Raw genomic sequence first — 10,049 nt, forward strand, 5'->3', positions numbered from 1 at the left:
CGCTTAAAATTTCGAGGTAAAAATTATTGAAGGTATTTTTTCCTCAATGCCATAGGAGAAAGTGAGACAGGAGATACACTGTGAGTCGAAGCCGATCAGCCGGAGAGTCGTGGAGAAGGGGGAGAGGATCAGAGCTATATAGCTATAGCTATATATGTGTGCTTGAGGCGTTTTTAGATCGACTGACGGCCGAAATTTGATTTTTGGCTTTTTAGTCAGAAAATTTCTCAGTCCTACGATTGCATTGATAACGGAAAAAAAATTGTTCCCCCCAAATTTTTTTTTTTTACGTTTTCAACGATTCTGTATCAAATGAACATTCAATTATTTTTTATTTTTATTTTTTTTAAATTATATTTGCTTATCGCTATGAATTAATTATTTAAAAAATTACCCTGAAATTGTTGCGTGCACGTGTAGAAAATCTGTTAAGGACATCTTTTATTACAGTTTTGTAAGCTATAGTACACGCTATAGAAAAGCCAAAAATCAAATTCCGGCCGTCAGTCGATCTAAAAACGCCTCAAGCATACATATATAGCTATAGCTTTTTTTTTTTTTATTATATATAGCTATAGCTATATAGCTCTGATGCTCTCCCCCTTCTCCACGACTCTCCGGCTGATCGGCTTCGACTCACAGTGTATCTCCTGTCTCACTTTCTCCTATAGCATTGAGGAAAAAATACCTTCAATAATTTTGACCTCGAAATTTTAAGCGAGACCGAACAAAAGTAAAATACCAAATCGGTTGGAAATTTTCCGCTCTACACGCTGGTATTTTTATTTTCGTTCGATCTTCCACCGTTTACGAGATATTAGCAAAATAAGTTTTAAACGCTGTTTTTACGGCTCCCAAGAGAATTTTCAATGTTCTAAGTGTTTTTATCGTAATCTACGCATTGAATTACGTATAATATCAAAAACGACCCATCGAGCGTTAACTTTTTATTTCAGGGGATTCTCTATTCGTCTATACATATTTTTTTATCAAAATATACAGACTGTGGTGCACTATACATGCTCATTACAATAAATTAACAATAAATATTATAAATGCGTATACTAGTTTTTTCCAAATGTCTTCTAAAAAAAGGTCTATGATGAAGACTATCTCAATTTAGATCAGGTTTTTACTAAAAAAAATTGTCACGTCAGGTATGATATTAATTAAGAGTTTGGAAATGGATGCAACAATAAACCTCCTAGATAGGTGGTGACTAGGCTAATAGTCTATCACGGTAACCCGATAAAAAAATGAATAAAATGTACTACGATTCTCTCAATTGCAAACCAATGGCAGTTAGTTCAATAAGTGTTATTATCAATTTTTATGATAAAAATTTAAAAAATCAATCAAAAAAAAGCTTTTTTTTTTTGGTGCTTGAACTTCAAAATTAAAAATAAAAAATGTTTTCTTGTAAAAAAATTCCATGATAGTAGAGGTCTAAACGAACTGATAAAGCTTTGAAAAATCGTTCAACGATAATTTCTATATCAAAAGGAAAAGTTATGTGACGCAAATAACATTACCTAACAGATTCAGGCACAAGATGTTCTCTTATTTTGCAATAATCAATTGATTATGAATATTGACGTGTCAGAAAAACAGAAGACACACATTTCTGAATCTACAAGGGGTAAATATTGCTTAATTATAGCGAGATTCGTTAAAATATGAAGAAAAGTGAAAAATTGGATTACACGTTATCAATCACACATCTGATTTTTCACTTTTTGCCTTCAATTTTCAATTAATTTTACCAAGTTAGGGCTTGATTCATTCTTTGAAGTGTCAAGTATGCGCGGCTACTCTTTTTTTTTGCTATAAAATAGCTCGTTAAATAATATTATTAAGCTACACAATTACAGTAGTTTTATAGATAGGGTATGAAAATTCAACTATCTTCAGACTGTCCTTGAAAGTTATTTCTGATTTGTAAACATTACGGTGTTCAAGTTAAAAATTGTCTTAAAAATCTTTCACATCATTAATGTAAATGTAAAGATTGGATTGGTAAAACAAAAGGATAGTGTGGACGTTGTTTCGGACGAAAAATGACTGAAAAGAAAATTTGATTTTTTCCAATTGGTCAGATGTACTTATAGGATTATAAAATAAATTGAGTAAAAATAATGTTAACCAATTGTAAACGCAGTAAATAACAACGTAGATCTTGCGAAGCCCACTGAATGCAACTTGTATATTAAAATAATGAATGGTGTATAAAAGAAACGTAGTTGTCACTAAGTTACTTATTATATTTTCAAAAATTTACACAATATATTCTAGAGTAATGTAGATTATAACGAGGGTACAAAAACATCCAATTGTAGTGACGCTGATGGTGGAATGCAATTTGTCTTGTTCTCACTTGACATTAAATTTTATATATAAAGTGCTGTACAATCTAAATATAACAAACAAGAATACACTTAAACAATTTTTTCTTTTCTCTGTGATAAATTTTGTGTAAAAAAATATCTTTTTTGCCTAAAGTTCCATGAAAAACTGTAGTACGTTCTTTAGTGTCATAATATTAATAGAAAAAATAAGAAAACTGTATTGCAAATCTTCCATAAAACTTATTCGTTGCGTTTTTTTTTTTGATTGCTGAACTTCTGCCTAGATGGGTCGGTCTTCTTTGTATTATTTGCACTTGCCAAAAGTGCAATATTTTTTTTTCCTTTAGCAAACATTTTCTTCTGTTCTTCTTCATCTTCTTCTGCGTTTTCCTCTTCGTCTCTAAATCTGTACTTGGTATCAAGTTTTTCTCTTATCAGCAAACCCTTAATAAGCTTTTTCCAATTGCCGTAAATTTTTTTTTCACGTTTTTCCCGAGCTCGCATCTGAGCTAAGACTTGTTCTTCTTCCCAGGCCTCACGTATCGTATCCTCGTATTCTTGGCAAACGACGAAGCCCTGGAATGCGGGTAATGCACCTCTGCATCCAAAGTTAAAGCCGATACATGCAGGTGCACAATCGATATTTAATTTTCGAGCAACTCGATTTAATGCTGGAACTATAAAATTTTTTAAAGGTTTTTCTATTATTTTTAAGACCTCATTAGAAATTTTATTTTTACAGATTTAAGGAATCGAATAAAATACTTACGATCTATATATACACAGCCTTTTGGAAGCATGCATATTTTGAACAGATCAACATTTCCGTATTCATTTCGAGGTACTTTACCATCCTTTGCTTCTGATGGTTCATAAGGAGTAGTCTGCCACTTGCCAAATAATTCCAAAGGTTGATCCTTTATTTTCTGTCCAGAGAGCTGGAATGGATGAAAATAAAATTATTATAAACTTACTTAAAAACTCATTGCAAGAATAATCATAAAATTATTCGTAACATTACCTTATCATACTTGGGCATAGATTTAACTATTTTGTAAGCTTCTTGTGCTGACTTAACGACTCTAGCTTTTCTGACCCAAGTTTCTCTAGAATACAAAGTGTGAACACAATGTCTAGAATATATAGCTTCTCCAGTTCTTAAATGTCCTAAAGGTACAACATCAGGTGGATACAGAGCTTCAAACTTTAACAAATGCCTTTGTAATACATACAGTGGATGACCTTTACACTCTGAAACCGTTTTTGGAAGAGGCTGTTCCAGTTCTCTATAAAAACATAAAAAAGTTAAATTATGATGCACAAGCTGGAAGAGAAATTATTTACAAATACTTTTGTAGAAGCTGCTCGTCTTCTGCACTAGAAATCGCTGTATTTTTTTCTTTCCAACTCGACAGCGTGTCTTTCCACCATTTTTCATCAATTCGTTTTTTTCGAGTGTCTGTCAACCAGTGTGGACAGTATCTACGTGTTACATCTTTCAGTGTTCCTGTTGAATTCCATGCAATTATGTACAGTACAGGTTGGCTTGCTTTTTTCTAAAAAAAAAAAAGAAAAGTTTTTTAATGTACAATACTAACTCTTCACTAATCAAAATGTTTTCATATCTAGTACTCACAAAAAGTTGTGAGACACAGTGTATTTTTTTGTCTAATACACTGACACTAATCCAACTTTCCTCTGATTCAAGGTAAACTTCTACCCAAACGTTGTATCCTTTTTTGTCTGTTCCTGAAGATTCATCATCAGAAGATATTAGCTTTCGTTTGTTCTTTGACTCAAATGCAAATTTAGATATAATGGATTTTTCTAATGTTTTGTTGTTTGTTGGTGTTGACAATTTTCTTTGAACCACAGTTGATAGCTTCCTTCTTTTAGGCTTCGTCTCTTCAAATTCACTATCAGTTGAATATATTTCCTCAGAGGAAAATTTTTCTTGGTCAGACAATTCAGAAGAATCAAGTTCTTCTTCAAAATCAGATATTTCATCATTGGACGAGTGGCATGTTGTTTCATTTTTTTTGACAGCTTTAATTTTTCTTGAAACTGAACTTTTATTTATCAAAGCACTAACATTTTTTGTTTTTTTATTAACCTCCAGACCCAGCGTTCTTACCATGGGCATATTTTGTTCATTCTTTACTTCCTCATTTTCTATATTATCACTATTATCTTTAGTGTTTTCTACAATTTTACTTCGAACATTTCTACAAGCTCTTTGCTTACTTTGAATTAAAAAGTTTCCTGTTGTTGCTTTCGTGACATCATTTTCTTCAATATTTTTGTTTTTGTCTTTACAACTAAGTTTTCCTTTCAAATTGATGTTACATACGCTTTTCTGAACTCTAGTATTTTTATTGCATAAGCGGTTTTTTCTACCAACTTGTTTACTTATTTTATCACTATTTTCATCACCTTTATCTTTTTCCGTGCTGTTTTCCTGTACATTCAAATTCATATTTTTGTTATGTGTTTTACTATCTTTTCTACTCGTAAATTGAATACTTTTATAATCACTGATATTGCTATTTTTTTCTGGAGTTGTTATACTAGTACTTTGAGCATCATAACTAAAACTAATACTTTCAAAAACATTTTTACGATTGCCCAGTCGAGTAGCACCATGCTCTTGTAATAAAGCAACTGCTCTAGCTCTTGCTTCTTCACTAGCAAGTTTTAAACCCTCAGGACTATTTCTAGGTACCATTTTTATTGGGGAAACTGACCGTCTATTGGACTGCTTTTTATTTTCTGAGGTTTTGGCAGTTTTCTTTGCAATCGTCTTGACTGGTTTCAGATCAATTTCACTCTCAACCTTCTTTATATTTTTAACAAAATCTTGACCAGATAACTTTTGTGTAACGTCTTCAATTTCTATATTGTCCTTAGGTTTTGCTATTTTTATTTTTTTGGTATCATTTTCACATCCAACTGAAACCTTAAGCAACTCATCTTGCTTTGGTTTTAATCGAGGTGGCCCTAAAGAAACAACTAATCGGCAATGGATTCCCATTCCTCGAACAACTGCTATGTACAGCAAAATAAGTTCCACGTAATTGTATATTTTTTTATCTACAATCCTTTGTAGTAGTGAATCTTTGCCAAAAACGATGTCTTTATACTCGTCACACACTTTGAAAAGTCCACCAAACCACTGAGTGAAATTTTCTAGATACTCCAAGTCTAGTTTACCTTTGGGGTAGTTTTGAGAAGACACTAAGGACAATGCTACCCTAAGTACATCAGGATTATTTGCTAGTTTGTTCAAGTGAAACCCGTGTGCTAACCAGCAGAGTAGGCCCACCTTGTGAATAAACATTTGAGTCTTCCTGATCTTCAAATTAAACTTATTCTGCAGCATTTTCGGTAGATCCTGCTGCTTTTTTTTTTTTTTATTGGACATAAAGCTTTCACTAGGCAAGTGTATTTGCACTCCTTTTTCAGGAATCTGCCAATGTGGTGTGTTTTGTTCTTGCTTGACCTCTTTTACCTTAACATTGCGATTGGAAGAACCAAGTTCGCTCTCTCCCATTATGAGCAGGTCATCAATCTCCTTGGACAGGTCATTTTTAGCCTGAGGTGTTGACAAGGAGCAGACGGTGGTAGGCAGCTCGCGCTCAGTACCTTGCACACATCGGCTCTTACTTTGCTCGAGATTCTTTAGGACCTGGGTTAAAAGCTCTGCAGAGCTTACTTGGTTATCTTCAAAGTCACTGTCTGAGTCATCAGAGCTTTTGAAGTAAGATACTAGCGGTCGCTTTTTTTGTTTCGGGTTAGAAATGTTTGTACACTTGGGCTGGACCTGAAAAAAAGCCGAACTGAGGTCAAGTTTGTCAGCTGGTACAAGAAACTCGTTGCTGCTGTCCGAACTACTGCTTTCATCATTGTCAGACATGTTTATTATTTTCGTTACTGTTATTAATCCTAGTTGATAAACTACGTCACTGCATTAGCATAAGCTTTATACAAATATACACTATAAGAAGCGTGATATTAAGTTGAGGAAATTAAGGACCGTAACACAAAATAACCAACGAACATATTCCATAGACATATAAAATAGAAGATTCGTTCACCTTACAATCCAGGGACGGTCGGGGACAGTGTGGGCGAGTCGGAGACGAAAGTGAACAAGTGCTCTTCTCCGATCGTCCCCGATCGTCCCTGACCATACGCGATGCGCAGTTGTACACGTTAGGTTAGGTTAATGCAAAAAGTAAACAAACTTTTTTGTAGATTCGTTCACCTTACAATCCAGGGACGGTCAGGGACAGTGTGGGCGAGTCGGAGACGAAAGTGAACAAGTGCTCTTCTCCGATCGTCCGCGATCGTCCCTGACCGTACGCGATGCGCAGTTGTACACGTTAGGTTAGGTTAATGCTGTATGTAAACAATAGTTTGTAAATAAAGAAGTGCAAATACAAACAAGTTTGTTTACTTTTTGCATTAACCTAACCTAATGTGTACAACTGCGCATCCCGTACGGTCAGGGACGATCGTGGACGATCGGAGAAGAGCACTTGTTCACTTTCATCTCCGACTCGCCCGCACTGTCCCCGACCGTCCCTGGATTGTAAGGTGAACGAATCTATAGACAGCTCGTCATTACGATTGCGTTTACGTACATACAGGTTTGTTCAAGCCAATTCTCGGTGAGACTCTGGAACTCTCAGAGAATGGAATGAACAAGTGTTCTTCTCCGAGTGTCTCCGAGGGACTCCGAGTCTCCGAGTGTCTCCGAGTGACTCCGAGTCTCCGAGTGACTCCGAGTCTCCAAGAGACTCCCCGAATAGAAATACAGGAGCTGTTTACATAGACAGTTTTTGCTTAATTCAATGTGAACGTTCATATTGAAAAGGGGGTTCCACTGTTCCGCTAAACTCAAATTGAGTGAACAGACTGAACAGACCTATGCTGTGTTCTCTGTCAGTCAACGTAGTTGCGACCATAGAGATATAAGGATCGCTGTATTCAGCCTCTAGCGCACTCTATCCTTATATCTCTATGGTTGAGACCATATATAGGCTTTGTTGCCTGATGGAAAAAGAGGTATAGGTCTGTTCAGTCTGTTCACTCAATTTGGATTTAGCGGAACAGTGGAACACCCTTTTCAATATGAACGTTCACATTGAATTAGGCAAAAAATGTCTATGTGAACAGATCCACAGATTCCGGCAGGTAGCAGGACCAGCTCCGGTGCCTTAAGCTTGGTCTCCGGACCTCTTCTAGCAGTCTTTCCTGGGGCCGTACCATATAACTATTTTTCTGTACACATCGGCCTATGTTATAACATAGGCCCGCGAAGCTAAAAAAAGTTATATGGTACGGCTCCGGGCAGTACACAAACTGTTACCAGGTGCATTTCCGGGCAGGTTCAGGCTTCCTTAGGTTCCGGTTGCTAGGAATAGACCGTGGAGTGCCCTTAAGATACCAAGTACAAATTTAACAAATAATAAATTCAACAAACGTCTGGGGACATGAAAATAGCGTAGCTAATTAAAATAAAACAATGCAAAAATAATTTAAGGTGAATAAAAAAAATTTTATTTCCAAATATAATAAATTAAAAATTATCATGTTTAGTGTGACATGGGTAAAGCAGGATCATACTTTTTTAACTCCGTCAATAAAAAATTGATGTATCCATTAGCTGGCTTGCACACCCTTGCATAGTCTATCAGGACGTTTGCAATAAATGATTGTTCGGATTTTTTCCCGTCGCTATCTTCATTCACATATTCACTGGCACAGCTGCTGTAACATTTTCAATCATCATTATCATTATCATCACTGCTATCATCACTATCATCATCATCATCATCATCATCATCATTATCATTAGCAGGAGCAAACACTGCTAAAAAAAATAAGCTGATTTGTCAGCTGAGAAATCAGCTGATTTCTGATGCCAAATCGTCAGCTGATATTTTGACTGTGCGAAAACATACAAGTCCCATCATTGTGAAAAAATGCAAGTCCCAAGAAAAATTTTTTTTTGCCATCATTAAAACTATGCATTCTGGGACTTATACAGTAGAATGAGATAGGTGACACCTGTGAGTTTGAAAAATTTTTCGATAGCCAAAATTACAAGTTCCGTACGCTGAAAAAGTGTAAGTCCCGTCAGTACCACGAAATACAAGTCCCGGCGAAAAAAATTTTTCTTTTGCCATTATCCAAACAATACGTTTTGGGATATTCACAGTAAAATGAGATAGGTGAAAATTAAGAGGTTTGGAAAATTTTCGATGGCACAAATATACGACATTTACAGTAGAATGAGACAGGTAACAATTAAGAGATTAAAAAAATTTTCGGTAACAAAAATTACAAGTTCGGTCGATACAATATAAGTCCTATCAGTGCGAAAAATGCAAGTGTAGACGGAAAAATTTTTTTTTCTCCATTATCGACACTATGCGGTCTGAGATATTTACAGCACAATAAGAGAGGTGAAAATTAAGAGGTTTGAAAAGTTTTCGATGGCAAAAATTACATGTTCCGTGCGCTGAAAGAAGTTTAAGGTAGTTATATCCCAAACAAAAATAATGATGAAATCTTCTTGAACTTTACCTAAGTAATTATTTCCTATTAAGAATTCGGTTAAATTATCGTGAGGCTAGGGTTCCTAGAAAGCAAAGTTTTGATATTCACTGTTTTAATACTTTAACATGAATCCTTACGGAGAAATATATTTTTCTCGGCTTTAATTGCGTATATCCCACAAAATAATGGTAAACTTTTGACGAAATTTTTTTGTGTATTTCAAAAATATGGCTAATGATCTTATTTAATTTTATGAAACATCTCAAGGGTGTTTGTGAGATAAGAAATAAATTAATAAGTGCAGAAAAAGCTGCTAAAGGTTATGTTTTAGCACAAGTGTGAGAGGGATAGATGACATACCAAACTATAGAATCTGGTGCATTGACAATATCGTGGGATACAACTACCTTAAGTCCCATCAGTGTGACAAAATACAAGTTTCGACGGAAACATTTTTTTTAGTCCATCAAAACAATGCGTTTTGGGGCATTTACAGTCAAATGAAATAAGTGAAAATTAAGAGGTTTGGAAGATTTTCGATAGCAAAATTTACAAGTTCCGTGCGCTAAAAGAAGTTTAAGTCTCTTCGGTGCCAAAAAATACAAGTTCCAAAGAAAAAAAAATACATTTAGGAACATCAAAAGTCTGTACTTTGGGGCATTTACAATAGAATGTGACAGGTGAAAATTTTTTAAACCTCTCAATTTTCACCCATCTCATTTTACTGTGAATGTCTCAAAAGCCATTGTTTGGATGAAGCAAAAGAAAAAAAACTTCCGTTGGGACTTGTCTTTTGTCACACTGACGGGACTTATACTTTTTCACCGCACGGAACTTGTAATTTTGGCTATCAAACATTTTTTTAAACTCACAATCGTCACCTGTCTCATTTTAGTGTAAAAGTCCCAGAATGCATAGTTTTGATGATCTCCAAAAAAAAATTTTTCCTCGGGACTTGTATTATTTCGCACTGATAGTACTTGTATTTTTTTGCACCGTCAAAAAATCAGCTGACGATTTGACATCAGAAATCAGCTGATTTACCAGCTGACAAATCAGCTGATTATTTTTAGCAGTGAAGCGATACTTGTTAGCAAACATTTCCCGTTCCCTCTCAACACTTTCACTCAACTCTGATTC

The 10,049-nt window shown here is 35.0% G+C and overlaps 1 protein-coding gene across 1 annotated transcript; it reads right to left on the minus strand.

The window, feature by feature from the left end:
* Positions 1-2,240: 2,240 nt before the first annotated feature.
* Xpc (DNA repair protein complementing XP-C cells homolog) lies at positions 2,241-6,430 on the minus strand. Its single transcript, XM_014356247.2, has 5 exons — positions 3,982-6,430; positions 3,696-3,901; positions 3,367-3,631; positions 3,115-3,283; positions 2,241-3,022 (listed from the first exon to the last, which is right to left on the minus strand). Exons 1-5 carry the CDS (start codon positions 6,256-6,258, stop codon positions 2,586-2,588), a joined length of 3,354 nt encoding a protein of 1,117 aa, XP_014211733.2. The 5' UTR covers positions 6,259-6,430; the 3' UTR covers positions 2,241-2,585.
* Between the last annotated feature and the right edge of the window lie 3,619 nt (positions 6,431-10,049).

The sequence above is a fragment of the Copidosoma floridanum genome, unplaced genomic scaffold (genome assembly GCF_036245765.1).
Source record: "Copidosoma floridanum isolate Cflo_tuat_1 unplaced genomic scaffold, Cflo_Japanese_pri ptg000030l, whole genome shotgun sequence".
In the NCBI taxonomy this organism is placed as follows: Eukaryota; Metazoa; Arthropoda; class Insecta; order Hymenoptera; family Encyrtidae; genus Copidosoma; species Copidosoma floridanum.

Bases quoted from the DNA above. Each gene is read 5' to 3' on its own strand.
- Xpc (XM_014356247.2), bottom strand. From the start codon at position 6,258: ATGTCTGACAATGATGAAAGCAGTAGTTCGGACAGCAGCAACGAGTTT. The intron at 3,632-3,695 runs GTATTTGTAAAT...ATGTTTTTATAG, and splicing joins GACGAGCAGCTTCTACAAAA to AGAACTGGAACAGCCTCTTC. The intron at 3,284-3,366 runs GTAATGTTACGA...CATCCATTCCAG, and splicing joins CTATGCCCAAGTATGATAAG to CTCTCTGGACAGAAAATAAA.